Source organism: Poromitra crassiceps (genome assembly GCF_964638095.1).
Source record: "Poromitra crassiceps genome assembly, chromosome: 1".
Taxonomy (NCBI): Eukaryota; Metazoa; Chordata; class Actinopteri; order Beryciformes; family Melamphaidae; genus Poromitra; species Poromitra crassiceps.
Window position 1 is genome coordinate 114986975 of NC_139623.1, and position 24254 is coordinate 115011228.

At 42.9% G+C, this 24254-nt stretch overlaps 1 protein-coding gene across 1 annotated transcript in view; it reads right to left on the bottom strand.

The window, feature by feature from the left end:
- The window catches only part of bmper (BMP binding endothelial regulator), a gene marked incomplete at both ends in the record, with an annotated part of 90451 nt that overhangs the window by 18897 nt on the left and 47300 nt on the right, over positions 1-24254 (bottom strand). The window contains 6 exons of the mRNA XM_083637811.1: positions 1137-1300; positions 1798-1843; positions 11251-11355; positions 14113-14247; positions 15020-15129; positions 16631-16730. Coding sequence (XP_083493937.1) covers positions 1137-1300; positions 1798-1843; positions 11251-11355; positions 14113-14247; positions 15020-15129; positions 16631-16730 — 660 coding nt within the window. The remainder of the gene's footprint in view (positions 1-1136; positions 1301-1797; positions 1844-11250; positions 11356-14112; positions 14248-15019; positions 15130-16630; positions 16731-24254) is intronic.

The window sequence follows — 24254 nt, forward strand, 5'->3', positions numbered from 1 at the left end:
TTGTAAAAAAAATAAATCTAAAAAATATATATATATATATATATATTTTTTTTTGGGGGAACTCATTCGCGGGCCGGTCGGACTTCATTGGCGGGCCGGATTCGGCCCGCGGGCCGCCAGTTGAATAGCCCTGCAATATGCTGTAATTCTCTCCATGCGTAATTTGGATAGGCCTATACAGTATCTCACAATCACAACATCACATCATATACCTGTTAAAAACCTCTGTGATTTTATGCAATTTGGGTCCTTTTTTTGACTGGGAAATTGAATGTTTGCAGCGGGGAAACGGCGGAGACAAGAGAAAAGATGTGAGGATTTAGATTGGACTCAATTAAGTCGGTGAAACATTGACAGCTGCCGACTCGTGCCGAGGACAGAGAGAGATGGAGAAAGCTTGTCGACAGATCGTCTGTGGTGCCAACGACCCTCCAGGTTATGGGATATGTGAAGGTGAATAGCCTATTGCAAGTAGGCTACAATCTCCAACAAGTTTTCTCAATTCATTTACCATAACCCCTCTTTGCGATGTGATAAAAGTTTCTCAGTGAATTATAGTTGATTGCCTCACTGAATTATCTGCTAATACCCAATTTTAGCAGCAGAATTTGATGTCCTGGCGTGGCAAGGCTGTGCATAATGACATATCCAAAAGGAATTCCTCTGCACTGCGCTGGGCAGCTCGGAGATTATGGTGCGCTCAAGCGCAGCGGGGTATTTTTGCATTTAAAAGGTGCTTTTCAAAGCTCTTAGCGCAAAGTAATTGCGCGCTTGCTGACGATAGGAGAATGCCATCCGTGTCCCCACATTTAGCGCAGACATGTCACACGCCTGGTTTGGCATGTGGCACGCCTACCCCATGCATGTCCAGTACAAATGCGCTTGTGCACGCCCCCAATTTGCATTGCGCGTGGCGTTAAACGAGTGCAAAACAAGCGCAAACACAAAATTACCGCTTTTGCGACGATAGGGCCCTCTGTCACTATCATTTACGACTAATGACATGTGCTTTATCGGTCAGCAAACTGTAAACTACAGATGGTGGTTCGATGGTGGGTCTCATCATAACCAGAATGCAGTGTGCCATGTAACAATTCAAATACTCTAAATGTCCTCAACTTAAACTCTCATCGTACCGTGAAGCCAGACTCTGGGTTGTTGATGCTATTCCCCGAGCCTCCAGAGGGGGCGCTGCCACAGTCATGGGTCAGAACGTACTGGCAGGTCCCCTGGAAGTTAAAGGTTCGCCCATCGAAGGTGTTGTAGTGAGGGTCGCCAAAGACGGTACACACACCTGGCTCTGGAGGGGCGAGAGACAAAGACAGAGAGAGAGAGACAGAGAGAAAAAATATGTGGTGAGAAAAGTCAGCTTGTGATATTATTGCAAAATGTTTAAACTGCTGTCACACATACAGGGAAATAAGCCCTATCACTTAATGAAGACATTTGATTTGACTAAATATCAAAGAATGCAAAGAAGGTAATGCTTCCTTTTACAGTCCCCTAATTACTAAGTAAGTACCCGGTAAATATATGGTAGATTATAGTATATTATTGGGTAATTACCAGTTACAGGTACAAGGGATATGGTAATATCCTGGTAATACCATACCTACTTTTTTTTCTAGTGGTATTACTTAAGATATGTTAAGACTTTTTAAGGCCTCAAATTCCCAAACTTTTTTCTTAAGGACCCTCAGATATCCCACAGTTCAGTGCATATAGGGCTGTAAAGAGGAAGTGGAGTGCATGCAGGGCTGTGAGGAGGAAGCGGAGGGTAAAGAATAACTTACTCACTTTCAGTGCAAACTGGACAGCAGCCGGTCCTGTTCAGGATCTTATTCTGTGAGACACAAACACACACACATGCTTAGATTACACAGATCAAACACTAGATGGCAGATTACCTGACCATAGTGACTGAGAAAACAGAGAGCAACTATGGAGAAATCAGAGAAAGCTGCCTTCCTGGATTCAAAACAATGAACAATGTTAATATGTTCGAACAGTGCGAACTCATCGAACAGAGCTTTGGGCAGCTGAGAGGAAATGGAGAAAATCACATCACCCTGAAGATCTCTCTTCCTACCACGTTATGCACTCCAACCTCACCTCTGCTGTCTCTGCATCCAACACCAGCAAACTGTTTTCCACCTTCTCCACCCTCCTCAACCCTCCCTCCTCCCTCTCTGCTGATGACTTTGTAACCTTCTTTACTAAGAAGGTGGATGACATCAGCTCTTCCTTCCATCCTCCAGATACCATTAACAGCAGTCCAGATTCTCTGCCCCGTCCCCATTAGTCTAGTAGGAAGGAGGGGATATCATGCCCCCCCCCCCCCCCCCCCCCCGGAAATATACTTCTAATCAGCATTTCTAGATTGGAAAAATGGTGTAAAAAATGATGAGCTATGTTAAAAAGTTGTGAAAATGTCCCACATATCATTTTTATGTAAATTAGTGCCGCCATCACCAAAAAGAATATTTTCACTATATCTCAGCCAATATTGCAGATAACTGAACAAATAAGGTGTCTAGACCCATGTTTTGAGGGTCAAGGATCATAATAAAACTATTCCCGATGTGGCCACATGTATCTGTGGCATGCTACTATGCAAATTAGTGCTGCTATCATGAAAATATACGTTTTTTGTTCATGTACTAAATACCTCAGTCCAAAGTTCAACCCCTTCGCTGATGCCAACTGTGTATTTTGCTGGGTATTCGACCTCCCAAAAACAAGGTAAGAAGCTAACTCAGCTACACACCACACTACATCACAATACAGATGTGTAACAGCCAGGACACAATTCTACTACAGGGTAAAAACATGGTCATGGAGAGCTAGTAGCTAGTTAGTACTACTAGTGAGCTAGTAAACATATTAAATCTAGCTAGAACCTAGTTTGTTGATGAAGCAGGGTTCATCTCCTATCTCATAATAAGGGGTTACGCTTAGCGCACGCAAGCTAGAACTGACCGTGCGATATTTGTAGTCAGATTTAAAAGTCCAGATTTCATAGCAGGGTGCCTTTAAGTTAATGGTGATTTGGTGGAAGCAGACATTAAGCCTGCTTGCCCAAAAGAAAACAGAGTGTAGGTCCTGCAGCCCACAAATGCTGTCCAGCTACATGCATCCTTCATGTGCCATCATGTCTGATCATGGTCATTTTACACTCCTCACTAAAATCAAAGGAACTGCTACAGAAAAACTACAACAGCTTCATACAATCTGGAACTGACATCTCCACCAGTCACATGAGTCCCCATACCGTATGCAATAAGTGTGTGAGCAGATCCCTACAACTCTCCCCGATGACCTGGAAAGCGTTGGGTATCACCGCAACTGTTATCAACACTTTACAGGCAATCTTCATCTTCTGGTAGATGATACAGAACCAGAACCATCAACCTCACAGTGGCATCGCTCCCCCTAAATTGTCTTCAGGGGGTTCTGCTAGATTACACCAGAGTACATTTGTCAAAGTTGAGATCAAAGATGGTCATCGCAACACTGAGAAACCTGAATACTTCTCATCTTATAAGGACGAAAATGCATGGGAGCAAATTTAATTCGTTGTTATTATCAAGGTCGACTTTTATTATTGAAAGTCGAAATTCGTTTATTGAATTTAAAAAAAATAATTTTTTGAGTGAAATGTTGCATTGTCTCCCCTGATTCTAATGGCTCATTTCCACCACATTTTACTGCCCTGTACAGCTCGTCACCACTCGGCTCTAATCGTATCAGCCCTATGGACGTTTTGCTTCCACCGCGGATCATCTGCCCCCACCCACCCCCGCCCACAGCTGGTCGTCTAAAAATAGCGACCGCATATCTGTCCTTCGGCTATAACATAACGTTACAATTAAATCCATCCACAGAACTTTTAAACTGTTTATGAAATACTGGTGCCTCTAAATGACCTACAGTGTACATGGGCAAATGTGACAATCGGCCAAGAGAATGATATCACAGGCATGCGCTGCGCTGTGCGGGGACGGGAGAGGCGCAACAGAGTGAAGCCTCTACCCCGCAGCCTCTCACCAGGCAAGACCGGGGCTTCCAAACACCCGCTGCGGCCTAGCGGAGCGCTGCAGCCTCCACTCAGCTACAGAGCTCCCTGAGCGAGCAGCGGACTTTTTTCTCAGACAATTGAACACCCGCCACGATTTTATTTCACCGGAGGTGAAGGCAGCGACACAAAATACTGATGGAAATATACATAACAGAAGATAAGGTAAGACCACTAAACTGGTATGCAGCTGCCAGCATTGCATTGACAGTCAGTAGACAGAGTAAACACGATTCTCTCTGACCAATCAGTAGCCATCAGAGTTTTACGTCACCATTTGGGACCTACTCTCCAGCCCGAAGTACCCCGACGAGGCAGGGACCAAAAGTAGCACGACTCGGCCTCAAATCAAACCGAGCTGGGCCGTTTTTTGACGGTGGGATGAGACCAAAAGTCGAGTCGAGCGGAGCGGGACCGCGCTACTAGCTGCTGTGGAATTGGGCCATAAGTATAGTCGAATCGCTTGGTTTGAGCAAGTTAAACAATTTTTATAAGCAACCTCTCCCTCTTCATGGGATTTCATCCGCCATTCATTTTTCCATAAACCTTGCTTAAAATGCTTATAAAAATTTGAAAAAAGCGATTCGACTATACTTAGAATCAGGGGAGACAATGCAACATTTCACTCACAAAAAAAAAAAAAAAAAAAAAATTACATCCCCCCATAAAAGTCGACTTTGGCCAGCGAATTTCGAATAGTGTTTTTGCTAGAAATGCCCATCCCTAATTTCTGGGGGGTGCATGATACCCCCTCCTTCCTACTAGACTACATGGTTTACTTCCTTCTCCCCCCTCTCTCCCGGTGAAGTGCTTAAACTCGTGAGCTCTAACCGAGCCACTTGCTGTCCCCTCAATCCTATCCCTTCCTCTCTCCTCCAAACCATCTCACCTGACATATCTACCTTCCTCACTACCCTCATCAACTCCTCTCTATCCTCCGGTCTTGTTCCGGCTGCTCTAAAGATGGCTAGAGTCAAGCCTCTGCTTAAGAAACCCTCCCTTGACCCTACTGCTATCCAGAACTACAGACATGTGTCCCTTCTCTCATTCCTTTTTCAAAACCCTTGAATAAGCCGCTTCCGATCAACCTTCTCTCTATCTATCCCATAACGACCTCCTTGACCTTCTGCAGTCCGGTTTCAAGGCTTCTCACTCTACTGAGACAGCTCTCCTTGCAGTCACAGAGGCCCTTCACACTGCTAAGGCCTCATCCCTCTCCTCTGTCCTTGTCCTCCTTGACCTGTCCGCTGCTTTTGACACAGTCAACCACCAAATCCTTCTCTCCATTCTATCTGACCTTGGCATCTTAGGATCTGCACAGCACTCCTGGTTTGCTTCCTATCTCTCTAACCGTTCATACCGGGTCTTATGGAGAGGATCTATCTCCAGATCCTGCCCTCTTACCACCGGTGTCCCCCAGGGCTCTGTCCTGGGCCCCTTGCTTTTCCTTCTCTATATCAGATCTCTTGGCCATGTGATCTTGGGGTGATCATTGACAACCAGCTGTCTTGCTCGGCCTATCAAACGATATCATCGCGACAGCTCGCTCCTGTAGGTTCTCCTTGTACGACATTCGCAAAATCCGCCCGTTTCTCACCAGGGAAGAGACACAACTCCTGGTCGAGTCACTTATCATCTCTCGCCTGGACTACTGCAACGTGCTCCTGGCCGGCCTTCCTGCCGCTGACATCCGACCGTTTCAGCTCATTCAGAACGCTGCAGCCCGTCTGGTATTCAACCAACCCAAATTCTCTCATGTCACTCCCCTCTTCCGGGACATTCACTGGCTTCCCATCTCAGCACGCATCAAATTCAAGACACTGGTACTGGCCTACAGGGCAGTACACCAGACAGCCCCTCTGTACCTACAATCTATGGTCAGGCTCCAAACCTCTCACCGCTCCCTCCGCTCCTCCACCAGTGCGGGACGCCTCGCCCCTCCTCCGCTACATGGGCTCAAAAGTCACTCATCCCGTTCACAACTCTTCTCGTTCCTGGCACCTCAATGGTGGAACGAGCTCCCACCTTCGGTCAGGACGGCTGAATCACTGCCGATCTTTCGGCAAAGACTAAAAACATACCTTTTCAGGCTCCATCTGGGCCCTTCTTGAACTAACATCTTTCTCACTCTCTCTCTCTCTCTCTCTCTCTCTCTCTCTCAAAAAAAACCGTTACCACTATTCCTTCAGAAGTTGTAGCTGTCATAGATTGTGTTGCATAGTTGATTTCTCTATTGTTGACCAAAATGTGTTATTGTAAGTCGCTTTGGATAAAAGCGAATGACCAAATGACATAATGTAATGTAATGTGTGCTCCTTATGTTGTTTAAATTAGGGGTCCTTAATATTAAAAAAAGGTTGAGGATCACTGGACTAGCTGTCAAATCTCTACCAACATTGAACAATTCGCCAACTAGATTCCTTTTGTTTATTCTAAAATTCAGAAGAATGTGTTAAGCATAAAACTGCATAAAGCTGCAGTTTTGCATGTGGATGCAGTATAGTAGCTCCGACTAAATAACAAAAATCACTTTGTCATTCAGACAGATGGACTGTAATGCAATAATAGGCAGAAACAGAAACAGGTTCGAGTTTTGACAAGTTCACAGTCAAACCAGGACAACTACTAAAAGACACTGATACTCCAACTGTCTGTAACAGGATACTCGTGTGTGTGTGTGTGTGTGTGTGTGTGTGTGTGTGTGTGTGTGTGTGTGTGTGTGTGTGTGTGTGTGTGTGTGTGTAAGGGGGGGGGGGTAAAGAGGGCATATGTTTCAACTTCCATCAGAAGTGCACATCAGAGGACTCTTTCACACACCTACTTTTTGTTGCCTCAGGGAAGCCCTTCACACACATACACACACGCACACACACACACACACACACACACACACAGACACACGCACACACCCCACCTGTCTCTCAACACATGCAGACAGCCTACACACACTCCAGTGTCCTAACCTCCACACAAAGGACGCTGTTGCTTTGAAGAGGGCTGCCTTTTGAGAGACGGGACACACACACACACACACACACACACACACACACACACACACACACACACACACACACACACACACACACACACACACACACAGACAGACAGACAGAGATTGGCTTTCAGGGGCCTAAATATAGGGAAGCTCTTCTGGGCTGTCACTCAAATGTCACACAGACAAAAGACGGCGGGGAGACACACTGTCTGCAGAGGGACACACACTCTGCCGACCCGCCACTGACCGTACGGGAGCGGGGAAAATGTGTGTGTGTGTGTGTGTGTGTGTGCGCGTGCATGTGTGTGTGCATGTGTGTGAGCATGTGTGTGAGCATGTGTGTGAGCACATGATGATGGAAGTAACGTTTTTCCCCCCAATTTTTATAGAAGATACAAACAAGACAAACGGGCTCAGACACAGGGAAAGAAAGAAAGAAAAAATACATCATCGAGATTCATCATTACAACTTGGTGCTATCAGCCGCACAAGGTGCTTATGTGCTTGCAAGAGACAATGCGCATGAGATCCCATGCAAGGGTTCCACGAGACACCACCCCTAACCTCAGTTACTTATCATTCTTAACCTCGTCAAAGTAGGCCAAAAACGGCTCCCAGACAGTTGAGAACCTTTTGAATGAGTTGGTTCTCAGGGACCTGAGTCTCTCCATCTGTATTACAGAAATCATGTCCATCAGCCACACCTGAAAAGAAGGTGAAGAGGAGGACTTCCATTCCTTCAGAATAAGTTCCTCATCTGATCAACACTAGCCACATTTGATTGTAGCTGATCTACCACCAAGTTGCGGCGAAATACAGGGAAACCACGGGTTTAATTCTCTCAGTCAAGCCACTGCAGACCCCCTCCATATGCCTGACCACAAACACTGCAGACCCCCTCCATATGCCTGACCACAAACACTGCAGACCCCCTCCATATGCCTGACCACAAACACTGCAGACCCCCTCCATATGCCTGACCACAAACAACAGGTGAGTTTTTTTTTTTACTTTCTTTATTGTACAAAAGCGTGTGAATGTCACACAGTTCTGACTGCGGACAGCACCCAGTGGAATGCCAGGAATCCACTCCATCATGAGAGGAATCCACTCCATCACAGGTCAGCCGACAGACGACCCCAGGACGACAGGTGAAGGCAGCATCGACCTTCCTCCTGACACCGTTTCTCTCAGAGCGTCTGACAGCTAACGCCATGCTTCGGCCGCCTCGAGCATCACTAATTTGTGGAAACGCCGCCCCTGGTTCTGCCTTGTGGCGGTGTGGCCTCCTTGCCGTTATGGCGGCTACAGTTAACTATGCTTTTTGCAGGTACCGGATCTAAAGCAAGAACAGTGCCTTATTAAGGTTAATAAATCCTTTATTATGCAATTAACAGTTAACTATGGTTTTCACAGCTCACCTAGTGGGAAAGAGCACTATGTGGTCAAGGTTGATAAAATGCGAATAAGAATTTAGGCAATTGGCTAAGGAGGTGGCTAGGGAGATGTGGGTGGTGGGACGGGGTGGCAAGGAAGGGGGGTGGGCGAGCGAAATGTGGGCGAGTGGCGCTGTGGGGTAAATGTTTGCACTTGTTTTTATTGAAAGGCAATCCTGTGAAGTGAATTCTCCTACATTCAGTTATTGATAATTGCACATGCTGTATCAGACAGAATAATAATGTTGTCACTAGCCCCGTTTACCTGGATTGTTTTCCTCAATCTGATTGAAATCAGTCGGATTATACGAATCTGATTTGATCTGTATACATGAACGCTAAATAAAGCGATCCACGTTCAATCCGCGTATACATGGCCCCAGCTGAAACCGATTACAGACATGCGCAAACGGTCTCTCCCACTACCTGCAGAGAAGAAGAGGTGCACTTCTGTCTACCACTTTTCCTGTTTACCTCTGGAAAAATGGATCTAGTGCTGCACGATTTGGGGGAAAGGTGCGATTAGCGATTATGGTGGACAATATTGCGATTTGCGATTGTGATTGCGATATAATAAACAAATGGTATCTAGGGATGTGCCGGCATGAGTTTTTGACGGTATGATAACCTTGGACAAAAATACCACGGTTTCACGTATCACAGAATAAAATACATTAAATATATTACAATTTAAAATATATTAAAACTAAATAAATAAAACAATTTGAAATAAAATTATCTTTAAAAAAACAAACATTTTGAGACATGTGCCTGTCCCAAACATGTAAAAAAGAAACACTAGAAAAATTGAAACTGCACTGTGTTACAGCACATAGAAGATGGCTCAGACTGCAAAGTTAGTTACATGTCTGTCAAGTAATACAATAATACATCTCGTTTATTTTTTTTGTAGCGACAGATGGCCTTAAACGCCACACTCACGTGGCGCTTCTTGAGAGAGATACGAGGTAACGTGCATCTGCAGACTTCGAGGGACCATGAAGGCATCATGTGACAGACTAGTTAGCGTTAGAAGCCTGGAGGTGCTGCTGCAAGCAGCTGTGACAGTGTTTTCTCTGCTATCAACCTTGTTAATCTCTCGCTATATTCTTCATCACAGCGGATCATTACCCACTGTGCACTTAATCGTGCACTAGTTCTGCATAAGCACCTGCAGCTCTCTCCTTATTTTACTGACATTCTCGCTAATCACACGGCTGTTTACATGCGTTTCTGAACGGCTAGCTAGTTATTAGCATAGCTAGCTGTTAGCGATCATGGATGTTCTCTCCCTCTCTCTTGGCAAGATGTTATGTTTGTGAACCTTGCTGCGCATAACATTACTTATCTGCGGGAGTGCATGGGAGAAGTCTCCCGCTACGCTAGTGTTGATGCCCAGTGTGATGGCAGAGAAATGTGTGTTTGCTGCGTCGCGTGTAACGTTAGTTTAGAGGAGGCACACACACACACACACTCAAAAAGACATGAACAAATAATAATAATCCCACACTTTTGCAGTTATGTAATCGCACGTGCTGTCATTTGCGGCTCTACGGTCTCAGCAGTTAATCATCCTCCAGAGATATTTGGCCAGGAGAAGAAGAAGAATGTACCGCTCTCAGGGTTTCTATTAAGAAGTTTGTCTCAACCACCGTCCAGTTCTTCTGCACTAGGGAGCGCATGCGCAGAATGAATAATCCACTCTATCAACAGAATCCACTCTATTCAGCCAGTTTATATGCGGCATCTAGCTGATTATCAATCGGCGTAGACTACCTCTTTCGATACGATCGAAAATGTAAAACGATCCGGGTGAATCGGGTCGGCTAAGGTGTTTATATGAGACATTTTGAATCCGACTGACCTATCGATCCGATTATAAGTAGGATTTTTGGACCCATGTAAACGGGGCTAGTGATGTAAATGATATTTGTACATGCTACATGTTGAAAGCACAATTTTATTTTATATTGTATCTTTTTAAACTTACCTCACTTTTTGTTATGATGCTAGACTGTAAATGCCACATGTTGAAAGACACAATTTGATTTTTTTTATTGTATTTTGTTTTACCTACCTCAGTTTTTGGTACAATTTTGCACTATTTGGAAAGGTTTTACAGCCATTTTGGCTGTACAATGTACAGTTTTGCAGTACTTGCAAAGTTTAAAAAAAAGTTTTAAAGAGCCGTCTTAAAGTGTGTTTTTGTCCTTCCCTGCTAAAACATTAGGAGCTGTGAAAACCATAGTTAACTGTTAAAAAGTGCATAATAAATTGATTTATTAACCTTAATAAGGCACTGTTCTCGCTTTAAATCCGATACCTACAAAAAGCACAAGGGAATAACAAACTATTTATTAAGCTTATTAAAGCAACAAAACAGGCTAGTAAAGATGCTTATAAAGTGCTTATAAATGTCTAATAACCTACCAATAAACACGCTTATGATGCTATTAATAACACTTATTATAGCCTTATTAACATAGTGTTAATAAGCACCTTATAAGGGCCTTATTACCTATTAATTAACGCTTATTAATAGAACCTTAATGTAAAGCGTTACCTAATCCGGATTTCACTGCATGTTTAGAAGGGGCTAGAGACAGAGAGGCTGGACTGCTGAAAAGCCAAGGGAATTCCAATGACAGTTTAAAGCTGCTACATGTGGGATTGGAACATCAATAAATCACTGTGAAATTCATTTGAGGCAGTACTGATGTGATGTGAGTACTGATGTCACTCACCGCGGGGCAGCTGCTGATTGGTACACAGTGTTTGGGCTGGCACTCGATGTTTCCTTTGACACACGAACACAGACTGCAGTTCACTGATGACCACATGTCCCCCTCCTGCAGAAAGAAAGAAATTAGTCAGAACGCACATCCATCCATCCAGCTATACATGTATCTATCTATCCATTCATTCATCCATCCATCCATTCAGCTATACATGTATCTATCTATCCATTCATTCATCCATTCAGCTATACATGTATCTATCTATCATTCATTCATTCATCCATCCATCCAGCTATACATTTATCTATCCATCCATCCATCCATCCAGCTATACATGTATCTATCTATCCATTCATTCATCCATCCATCCATTCAGCTATACATGTATCTATCTATCCATTCATTCATCCATTCAGCTATACATGTATCTATCTATCATTCATTCATTCATCCATCCATCCAGCTATACATTTATCTATCCATCCATCCATCCATCCAGCTATACATGTATCTATCTATCCATTCATTCATCCATCCATCCATTCAGCTATACATGTATCTATCTATCCATTCATTCATCCATCCAGCTATACATGTATCTATCTATCATTCATTCATCCATCCATCCATCCAGCTATACATGTATCTATCTATCCATTCATTCATCCATCCATCCATCCATCCAGCTATACATGTATCTATCTATCCATTCATTCATCCATCCATCCATTCAGCTATACATGTATCTATCTATCCATTCATTCATCCATCCATCCATTCAGCTATACATGTATCTATCTATCCATTCATTCATCCATCCATCCATTCAGCTATACATTTATCTATCTATCCATTCATTCATCCATCCATCCATTCAGCTATACATTTATCTATCCATTCATTCATCCATCCATCCATTCAGCTATACATGTATCTATCTATCCATTCATTCATCCATCCATCCATTCAGCTATACATTTATCTATCTATCCATTCATTCATCCATCCATCCATTCAGCTATACATGTATCTATCTATCCATTCATTCATCCATCCATCCATTCAGCTATACATTTATCTATCTATCCATTCATTCATCCATCCATCCATCCATCCAGCTATACATGTATCTATCTATCCATTCATTCATCCATCCATCCATTCAGCTATACATGTATCTATCTATCCATTCATTCATCCATCCATCCATTCAGCTATACATTTATCTATCCATTCATTCATCCATCCATCCATCCATTCAGCTATACATGTATCTATCTATCCATTCATTCATCCATCCATCCATTCAGCTATACATGTATCTATCTATCCATTCATTCATCCATCCATCCATTCAGCTATACATTTATCTATCTATCCATTCATTCATCCATCCATCCATCCAGCTATACATGTATCTATCTATCCATTCATTCATCCATCCATCCATCCAGCTATACATTTATCTATCTATCCATTCATTCATCCATCCATCCATTCAGCTATACATTTATCTATCTATCCATTCATTCATCCATCCATCCATTCAGCTATACATTTATCTATCTATCCATTCATTCATTCATCCATCCAGCTATACATTTATCTATCTATCATTCATTCATTCATCCATCCATCCAGCTATACATTTATCTATCCATTCATTCATTCATCCATCCAGCTATACATTTATCTATCCATTCATCCATCCATCCATCCAGCTATACATGTATCTATCCATTCATTCATTCATCCATCCATTCAGCTATACATTTATCTATCCATTCATTCATTCATCCATCCAGCTATACATTTATCTATCTATCATTCATTCATCCATCCATCCAGCTATACATTTATCTATCCATTCATTCATTCATCCATCCAGCTATACATGTATCTATCCATTCATTCATCCATCCAGCTATACATGTATCTATCCATTCATTCATAATAAATAATGTGGTCGCATAATCTGTCTTCTGCATTTCAGTTTGTGCTCATTTCACAACTTTTTATGAGATCATGTTGATTCATCCATCCATCCCTCCATCTATCCCTCCCTCCATCGATCACTCTACATGTGAAGTAGGGCTGTGAATCTTCACTGGCCTCACGATTCGATTCGATTACGATTCATCTGTCAACGATTCGATTCGATTCGATTAAACGATGCATCACGATGCATCGCGATGCATCTTAAATCGATGCATCACTTTTTCCGCAATACATGATTTATTTTTTCTCACTTTCTTTTTTCTCACTGTGTGGCTACTTTTAAAATAAAAGTGCATTTGGAATTGCATTGTATTATGATCCATAATTAAAATAAACAACTGCATGTACTTACATTCTATTTTATTTGATAAAAAAAAAAAAAATAATAATAATAAAAATAATAATAGATTTTTGATATTTGTTAATCGATGCAGAATCGTGCACGTCCGCATCGCGATGCATCTTATAATCGATTATTTTTGACACCCCTAATGTGAAGTAGTCTCACGCGATCAGACCAAACGTCTTACGTCAGCACGCTTCCGGCGAAGGAGGATCTGAATCACAAGTGGGCATTTCCGGTTTAGCCGTAGTAATTGCTACGGTAAAATCTGATTGGCTGGACTGTTACAGAAGTCCGGCTCTCTGCGTACATTGGTGCATCGTTAAGAAATGTACCTCCCCATGAGTTACGTCACGCAAATAAGGAGGTCCGTGGTTGGTCAATTCATGTGTGTCACAAATTTTGCTTTGGTCTCACGGGGGGCCAGTCCTCAACCACTTTTCAAGAGTTGTGCCCCAGACGTAGATAGATAGCCCATCTACATCTGGCTACTGCAAGACTACAAGTGAAGTGACGTGGTGTCTTACCCTGTAGATCTTGTTCCTGACTCGGCAGTACTTCACCTCCTCCACCTTCACGTACGACAGGCACTCCTCACAGCACTGGTCGCCGTGGCAACTCCCCGGCCGCGAGCACCGCTTCCTGCACACCACCGTGGAATCCTGGGAAGGGCCAGGTGGGCGGGGTTTACCACATCAGATTGTTCATCACACTGCGTTTCCATACAAATATCTTTAGGATAATTATGTTTTGAATGGGAAAAGCTGAATAGAAATAACAAATTCTGATACAATTTCCTCAGTGTTGCCAGTAGTCTGTGTGTAGCTGTAGTCTGTGTGTAGCTGTAGTCTGTGTGTAGCTGTAGTCTGTGTGTAGCTGTAGTCTAGCTTAAGTTGAGAGCGTTTTTCTACGCGATAAATAGTGATGGACAGATTGTTGTTGAATAAATAATGGAGTAGCTGTGTTTGCAGACCTGACATTGCAGAATGTGCTGCTGCAACCTCCCAGTTGTGGTTACATGGCCATTATATTGTAATTACCAAGTGCATTTCTTTGTTTTAATCTGCAAATATAACAAACACTTGCTGTCATTAAAGAGCCATAAAAACTTACCCAACACTAATCAACATTAACTAATTCTTTAAAGACTGTTTTTCGTGGATGTGGTGTTGCCTATTTATTTGCTTACACCCAGCTGCTGGAAACACAATGAATTCACATCATATCTTTTTTGCAGCATTTTAAAATAATTTGCTTAAAATTTCCTTGACAGTTGGTTACAATCATAGCTACAGAAAAGCTGCTACAGTGTCTGGCACTCCTTGTTTTGTCCTCCATGACAAACCCACCACAAACTAAAAAGTCACACAGTCCAAGGCTCTCTGAGAGGCCGATGGTTTGAGAGGAACGTTTGATACGCAGGCCGGTCAGTACCTTGCAGGTGCAGGTGGTACAGTTGTCGTGTTTGAAGGAGGTGCCGTTCTCATAGACCTCACTGTGGAACAGACAGCTTCCCAAAGACAGGTCAAACACCTTCCTCTGGCCTGTGGGGGGAGTGAGAGAGAGATGGTGAGTCAGAATAAAGGGTAACTTGGTGGCATGTCCTGCTTATTTATTGTTGCGCTTCAAGTTTGACCATGACTGAACATGGAGACACATTTAGAAGTAGTGTGAGTCCATGCAAAGTCAATGAAGGAGGTGAACATAGAGGGATGGCCTCTCGTTAAGGGATAGAAACCATGAGTCACAGATGCTGAGACTCGGTATAGGATCCACCCAGATGCTGGAGCAGGGTCGCGTTCAGAACGTTTTCCAAGTCGAATGTTATGTTTGCTCCCAGCAGTATGAAACATCTTACGACTGCGTTGGACCCTGTTTGGTTGGTGTGCCGGGGGTCTAACCCCGGAGCAGCAGATGTATATAAACAGCTGATTGGAAACAGTCACCAGGCACAATGGCTTCACAATCTTATTTATTTTTTAGTTTATTGATTTATTTTTTGCGTGTTTTTAGTGGGCGGTTCCTATCTGGAGGAAACCCAGGGGAGCACGGGGGAGAACATGCAAACTCCACACAGAAAGGCCCTTTTGACGAGCCCACCTGGGCCGTAGGCACTGAGGACATGCGGATGGGGAGACACCCTCAGCGCCCACAGCGTCCCAGGCGGGAATCGAACCCAGGACCTTCTTGCTGCGAGGCGACAGCGCTGCCACTGCGCCTATTGTTTTGAGCACATTTTGCTAAATCGGAGAATTCTTCAAAGTGAACACACAGAATCACCTTCTCAGATACCATAATAACATAACAAACGCTTTGCAACAGCACTTTCAACACACTACCGTTTCCTTCTAAACTTCTAAACCCGTTTACTTCATGTTGGGGCTTTTGAACGTATCCCAGGTGACTTCAATGGTTGAAGTTGTGCTGATCAGTGAATTCAGCTGCTGTAGTCTTTGGGTGGAATGAAAACCTGCAGCCTTCACATGGTGGGCCGTCCCGTCGCGTCCATACATGAGGTGAACCAAACCAACTACACCTCGTAATCATAACGGCTGTGACTATTTGGTTGCCACAGGGTTGCCACTCTTTTGTAATAATAGATTACAATCATTTTTTAATGGGCAAATTCTTTCAAAAATGATGGGCCAATAATTCAGAGATGTTCACATATACCAATCTCCTAAGAGTCCTCAAATGCAAATTTGTTTCCAGTGATGCTTAACATTACACATCTGAATGAATTATTAACACTTAACATAAACTCAAAGCAATCTTGAAGCAGAGAGTGATACTGTAGATAGGAAGAAGGTGTATCAAGCTTGGCCCAGCAATTTTGAGATGCCGGAGCGCACGAGGCTCAAACTCAGATTCCGGTAGGCTAAATTCAAGCACTTTTAAGGACCTCTCTATAAATCCAAGCACTTTCAAGCACTTGATTTTTCTTTTTTGAATTCAAGCACTTTCCAGACCCATGGCAAGCTGTAGACAGCTGCTGTAAAGCAAAGCGTGCAGATGCGTCAGTGAGTGAACGTGTGGGGTGTATACCCAGGCATCTGGGACAGCACTGCCCAGCCGGGGTGTGGCTGAGATGGGCGGGGCAGGACAGCACAGGACACGCCTCCCTCATGCACAGAGTCCGCCCTCCCTGAGACAACAAGACAAGACAACAAGACAATAAAACCCAGGTCAATAACCAGCTGACTGCAGATGACAGAAACTAACAGAGGAAGGGAGATATATTTACCATATTCACACTCTGCGCGCGCACGTGTGTGTGTGTGTGTGTGTGTGTGCGTGTGCGTGTGTGTGTGTGTGTGTGTGTGTGTGTGTGTGTGTGTGTGCGTGCGTGAACCACTATTAACGAGCCTGTAGGTGGCCTCCTCCAGGTGCTATTGCGTTAATGGCTGTGATGTGTTTATGGACGCTCGCCCCGGTGGTTTGTTTATGAAAGTGTGGGGGGGGACGACATGGTGACAGAGAGGGAGGAAAAACCAAGGAAGAGGATGTTGTTCTAACCAAGGAGCAACCTCAGTGCCTTAAACCTGCATTCTTTATAATGGCCAGAAGGGGGCAATTCCACTGGCTGCAAAAAGAAGTCTGATTGTATTTCAGACTCACAAGAGTCCATACAGTAGTAAAGAACCAGTAGATGAAACAATTAAATAAATAAAAAAGTACTGGATATGAATGTAATGCAACAACTCAATTGAAGTGTGTATATTCAGAGGTGGGACCAAGTCATTGTTTTGCAAGTCACAAGTCAGTTGCAAGTCTTTGTACCCACGTCTTGAGTCAAGTCCCAAGTCAAGACAGGCAAGTCACGAGTCAAGTCACAAGTCAACACTCCCAAGTCCCAAGTCATACACTTTTATTTTCTAGTCTTAAACAAGTCATAATGTGCTCTTCATCTTCACCAAATGCAATGCTATTTTAACAAGAGTAATTCAATTTACACAAGTCATGAATGCTTTTGAAAATGATCCACATTTTGATACAAACAAGTTTGTTGACATTGCACTTTCATAGTTTTTATTTTTATATATATATATATATATATATATATATATATATATACGGTATATATATATATATGGTAAATGGCCTGCATTTATATAGCGCTTTTATTCAAAGCGCTTTACAGTCAGTAGGTTTCATTCATTCACCCATTCACACACCGATGGCGGCAGGTTACCACGCAGGGTGCTGGCACACCAACGGGAGCAATTTGGGTTTCAGTGTCTTGCCCAAGGACACTTCGTCATGCAGACTGGAAGAGCCGGGAATCGAACCACCGACCTCTTTTATCCAAAGCGATTAGTGGACGACCCGCTCTACCTCCTGAGCTACAGCCGCCCCTATATATATATATATATATATATATATATATATATATATATATATATATATATATATATATATATATATATATATATATATATATATATATATATATATATATATATATATATATATATATATATATATATATATATATATATATATCTATATGGATATACTGTTGCCGGTGCCCACAAGGGCAACAGTCCCTTCCTGCTTTTGCCCTCCTAATTACAAACTTGTTCCGGCGCCACTGCTGTAGCCTATTGTATTTTTAATTTTATATTTTTAATTTCCAAGTTAAACTGTCAGCTGAGCTCTGTTATTGAAGCTTTGGCTAAAGCCCTGAATTTTACAATGATGTTTTAAAATACATATGTTTAAAAATCGATTGTGTGTTAAAAGCTTGTGTGTTAAGTTTTCATTAGCGTTATTACAGTACACGTATGTGACCATCATTTATTTTCAATGTCCGCTATCAAGAGCAATTGGGTTAATAAAATCGCTGGGCTGGGCGCAGTGTTTGTGGTGTGGGTAATGTACGTGTTAAAAGCTTGTATGTTACGTTTTCATTAGCGTTAATATATTACACTATGAAGGTATGTGACCATAATTAATTTCAATGTCCGCTATCAAGAGCAATTCAGTTGGTTCATGAAATCGCTGGGCTGCATGCCGTGCAGTGTTTGTGGTGTGGGAGATTCGAGCTGTCAAAAGAAGACAAAAGACTGGCTCCTGGCCAATCCCGGCGCTTGAGTGCTGCGTAGGCGGGCACAGGGCGTGGTTCTGGTGGGTTTCGTAATAACGCGTGAATGACTCCCTCCGTGGTGTCTATATTAATTGTCCCATCTTGCAAACGGCAGGCTTGCTGTAGTGAGTGGATTATTAGTGTATTTAGATCAAAAAAATATATATATTTGGGTTTGGAGGAAAGTATCAAGTATTTTCAAGTCAAAAGGCTCAAGTCAAGTCGAGTTGCAAGTCTTCGTTGATTTTGTCAAGTCGAGTCTAAAGTCATCAAATTTGTGACTCCAGTCTGACTCGAGTCCAAGTCATGTTGAGTCCACACATCTAGTAGTCTCTTAAAACAGACTGTGTCATCTACATCCGGCGAATGCAGCTATATACAGTCTGTACGTTACACCCCCAGAACATGCACAAGGAAGTTGGGAAAAAAACCTTCAGACTGGAAGGAAGTTCTACGGAATCCGACCAATCACGACACGCGAATGCGGCATATTGGATTCTGATTGGACTAATGAGCGGAAGACCCGCCTTTCTGCCGGCATATTGGATTCTGATTGGACTAATGAGCGGAAGACCCGCCTTTCTGCTTCCCATTCCGGTTGGTGCATGATTCTCCCCAACGAAGTACAGACGGTATGGCGGAAGCATTTGAAAATTGCGGAAGCCAACTCGTCTGTTCTAAGAGACTACACATCTAGTGTATGTGTGTGTGTGTGTGTGTGTGTGTGTGTGTGTGTATATATATATATATATATATATATATATATATATTAATTCACCAGGGATTAGTCCTCTACATCCTAACTATTTAGAAACCGCGTCACTGGGTGGCAACAGCAATGGAGCCCTATGGAGCCCAGGTGGCGCAAGGCTTGTGTGTCTGACTCTAGTTGTCTAACTCTGTTTACATTTTAAAAACTGTGACAGTTCACACAACTTTAACACGACATGCATATATTATACATCAAACACTTGAGCTACTTCTGCTCTCACTCAGAATGTCAAAATATATGCGATGTGATGTATAGTTTTTGAGATATTAACGTTTGTTTGGCACAACTCATAGTATTAACTGCCGCAGGGTTCCGCAATTCTGGGTGGCAAGTGACGTCACGCTGATTCATCCTATAATGTTGGACATCCATCCAGAATATCCTGCTATACAATGATAAAATGACAAATTGATTCTACAAGAATATTCAATAGCAATTCTAAATCTTTGTAATGAATATTCACTATCAATTCTAAATCTTTGTAATGTCTTTTTTGCTGGATATATTCTATGCAAGAAAATATATATAGCTATATATTTCATTTTATTATTAATACAAAATTAACCACACTTTCTGGCAGCTAATTCCTCCATAAATCGAAGCCCAAAAGAATCACGTGCGCTGTACACAGCGCTCATGGCAAACGAGGAAGTAACTTTGGTTACTCTTGCTTAGTTTGGTTAATCTTAGTTAGATTTTGGTGTGGATTTACTTCGAAAATGGCCGTTTCCAGTAACTTTGGATTATTATTTCATCGTGTGGAGAGTACACAAGTCACAACATGTACATGTGAGTGTTTCTGGCTCTGTTGCAATTAGGGATGGTCCGATCCGATACTCAGTATCCAAAATCACTGGATCGGATATGGGAGGGGAAAAAGACGTAGAATCCGATCCGATCCATTAGCCTAAAGTTTAGGCCCTAAACTATCACTAAATGCTTAACTAAACTTTGAGCAACGCACCGTCAGATTAACGGCAGGCAAAATACAGCCTATGAATGAACACTCACTCAGCTTGCTTCAGCAGCGTTAAAGTTAGTTCTCCTCTCCTGATGATGTTTTAATCCTTATAATTAATCCCAAAAATCCAAATCCAAATCTAAATTTGACCATGTGCCCGTGTTTACAAAGACCTTGATGCGTGAACTGCGCTCCGCCCCTTGTTTCACGCAACACGAAAATAGGGGAGACCGGGGGCAGTTCTAACAAGGGTGTGTGTGTGTGTGTGTGTGTGTGTGTGTGTGTGTGTGTGTGTGTGTGTGTGTGTGTGTGTGTGTGTGTGTGTGTGTGTGCGTGCGCGCGCGCGCGCGTGCGTGCGTGTGTGTAAGCTTAAAAAAAGCAGCAGTAGTGCATTACTGAGTCTATGTTTTGGGCTATATAACCTATTTATTCCTTTAGGCCGTAAAATATTTGTTCCACAGTTTGAACATGATGTTGAGTTGGCTGGGTTAAGCAAAGTGCATCCAGATTTAAAAAAATGTACAGCTTAGTTGTATAAGAGAGGGCAGAAGATCGGATCGGATTGTATCGGTATCGGCAGATACTCAAGGTTGTGGTATTGGTATCGGATCGGACATGGAAAAAGTGACATCGTGCCATCCCTAGTTGCAATGTGTATTTTGGCCGACTGAGCGGGAGTCGGCTGCTACCATTGTAGTGTTAAGCTAAGTAGCAGCGAGGGCTGTAGCGCTCTTTGTAGGGCACGCATAGTGACGATAAAAGCATCCACATTATCCATTTACTGTGGGCAATATGGCAAAAAGATGGCCTATCCCTTTAATAATAATTTGATTTTTATTTATTTTACTTTTTTCTTTCTTTGTTTTTTTACCACGTGCGCCAGCACCTGGTCAACTCGTGGTATATTCACTGAGTCAGTCAGTCAGTCAGTCAGTCATAATGTCACGGTAAGGATGGTTATTTGGGGTGCACTGGATGAGTTTCACTCTCGTTTCCCGAAGGGGTGGTGTCTTTTAATACGCCTGAACCCGCCCGCTTGGGACGCTGCCTTCATTTCGACGAGCACACACTGACTGACTCACACACACACACACACACACACACACACACACACACACACACACACACACACACACACACACACACACACACACACACGCACACAGACACAGACACACCTCCCAATGCAACAATGCAGATACCCTCGGGGCGCAGAACAAAGGCAGGAGGCAGGAAACACCATTTTCTAATTCACAATGAAAACTAATGTTAAATAAAGTTTGACTAAGCTCCAGCTAAGTGGTAAAATATGGCCATCTGCTCACCGCCCAGGCACTTACAATTATGTACCTAACTAACTTAACCTAACTAACTATCCTTTGTGCACAACATTGTGAGACTAAGGCCATGTCCAGCCACACGGAGACGAGTTTAGGTGTATCCGCTAAAGTCTTTTCTCCTATGGACGTTTCGTCCAGATGGAACCAGCGTTCTGGGAGAATACGCTAATTTTTTAAACCGGGTCCCAGAGTGAACAAATCTGAAGACACCACCCTTGCGTTTCCGTGTTTACAACCCATACGCATCTTTCCTGAACCGATGACGCCATAGCCCCACCTCTCTCCGCCAGCAACGCTAGCTACTGAGCCTCAGGGCTCCACAGCTGCCTCTTCCCATCCACCCCTCCCCTCCCTTCATCAGATATTTCCCAGAAAGCTTAGCGGTGGCTAAGTTTTTACAATAACACAAACAAAATCAGGCTAAACGTGTTAGATAGAAATCATATTTATTCTTAATACAACATGCAATTCTGGAATATTTGAATATTGGAGAAAATGAAATGAAATGAAATGTAAACCCTGAGTGTAACACACATACTCGGGGTGCTCTATATATAGCCCTCGCAAATACGTATATAGTGAAGTGAGAGGTTTGACGACCACACGGTTGCACAGTGACATCCACTCCAACAAGATTTTAGCTTACTTGACGCCACTTTTTCAATAAAAACACATTTATGCCATGACTTTCATCTATCACCGATAGTTAACGTTCTATATTGTAGGCTACATGGAGACCATCAGCCCTGCTGAACAGCTCTGCATTTGCCTGTATAGGTTTAATCATTTTATTCATCGACATGGCAAACCTCATCTAGAGTTGAGATACAGAGGCTACTAATAGTACCCCGCAAAGCCAAGGGTTTAACCTGCTCGCTACAGCGAGATACACATTATAGACTATGTGCGCCCCTAGTGGTTGAATGCATTTATTGACGAGATTGTCTTATTCTCTGTTTTTGGTGTACTTTGTGGCAGCATTAAGGGCTCATTATACTCGAGCAAGCTCCGTGGGGTGGAGCTCCGCGAAGTGATCAGCCAAGTGATCAGCATGTTATTGTACAATGGTAATAGTGAGAACAGCCCGTGAAAAGTCACAATGAAATGCTATTATGTGCAGTAGCCTACTGAGTGCGCTTTCACTCTCAAACGACCGTACATCAGCACATGAATGAATCACCAAACTTGTTTTTACTGAAAGCCGTTTCAGTTCTCAGCCCTGATAGCCTACTGTGTGCTGCTGTTGATCTCTCTCAAACATGCTCTCAACACAACACATTTACTTGGTGAAATGACTAAAAATGAACAGTTGCAAATCAAAGTTTAGCCTACCACATGGGTCAAGAAATGTGGTGAAAACACAGCTCAGTGTTCAGGGCTCAGTGGCTTGAAAACGGCCATGTTTGGAGAGAAGCCGTGCGGAGGTCGCGCTGTGAGAAAAATCTTCAGGTACACGGTGGGCGCCCTACGGAGGTAGCGCCCAACCACGCCCAACCACGCCCAACACATTGACGTAATTTGACGCGTCCGGCCCTCGCTCCGCCCTTCACGGCATGGTGAGCATAAATCAGCCTTTACAGCGCCAGTTACCGGCCTGCGGGCCTGGCATATATACTACAGCGGTTTCAGTGGATACACACATTTCTTGAAATTATTCCGTGTTTATGGAAAACTTTTCTTAAACGAAAAAAAAAAAGATCGGTTCCGTCTCCGTGTGGACATGGCCTAAACTCAAACTGACACCCCAAACACCTACAATCCGCTACAGAAAAAATTATATTAATGTTTGTTTATTAACTGGCCCCTGGCCTCCTGTCATTTTGCAAAAGTGGCCCTCGGGCAAAGCAAGTTGAGTATCCCTGCTCTAGGGCCATGCCACTTCCGGGAACCCCCATCCTGTGTAAGTAGGGTTCCCAGAGTAAAACCTGGCCATTTCCACCACTGCTTATGGATGAGCATCATCTGCTGCATGCCATCGAGAACCGTTGGTTGGATCGACTTCAAACTTTGGGAGTGTGCCCTATTGTGCAGTGCAGTGCCCTATTTTCGTGCAATTGGGCATAGTGCCACCTACTGGCAACACAAATAGCACTTTATCTCGATAACCATTCATCTGATCGACTATTTATTATCTATTTCAGTAATTGCTGTCAGAATATAGAGCCATTTAACACTTATTTGAACACAAAAACATCACTGAATGCAACTTTAAGATGGCAACAGATAGCCTATTTGACTTTGGCAACATTGTGCATTTATTGAACTTGAAAAAACTTTCTTTGAACTTTGAATATATTTGAACTGAACATGAGAAATAAAAAAATAAAAAAAGTTAAATGGACTAACTAAAATAAATTACATATATATTTTTTATATCGGTTATCTTGTTTTCATAATTGTGGGAAGCCAAAAATTTGATTAATTGTACTGCTATTTGTCATTTACAGTTGAAGTAGTAGGCCTATTGTTTTTGGGGATGTTTTGGGAGTTAGGTGGCCCGCGAGTTTTTT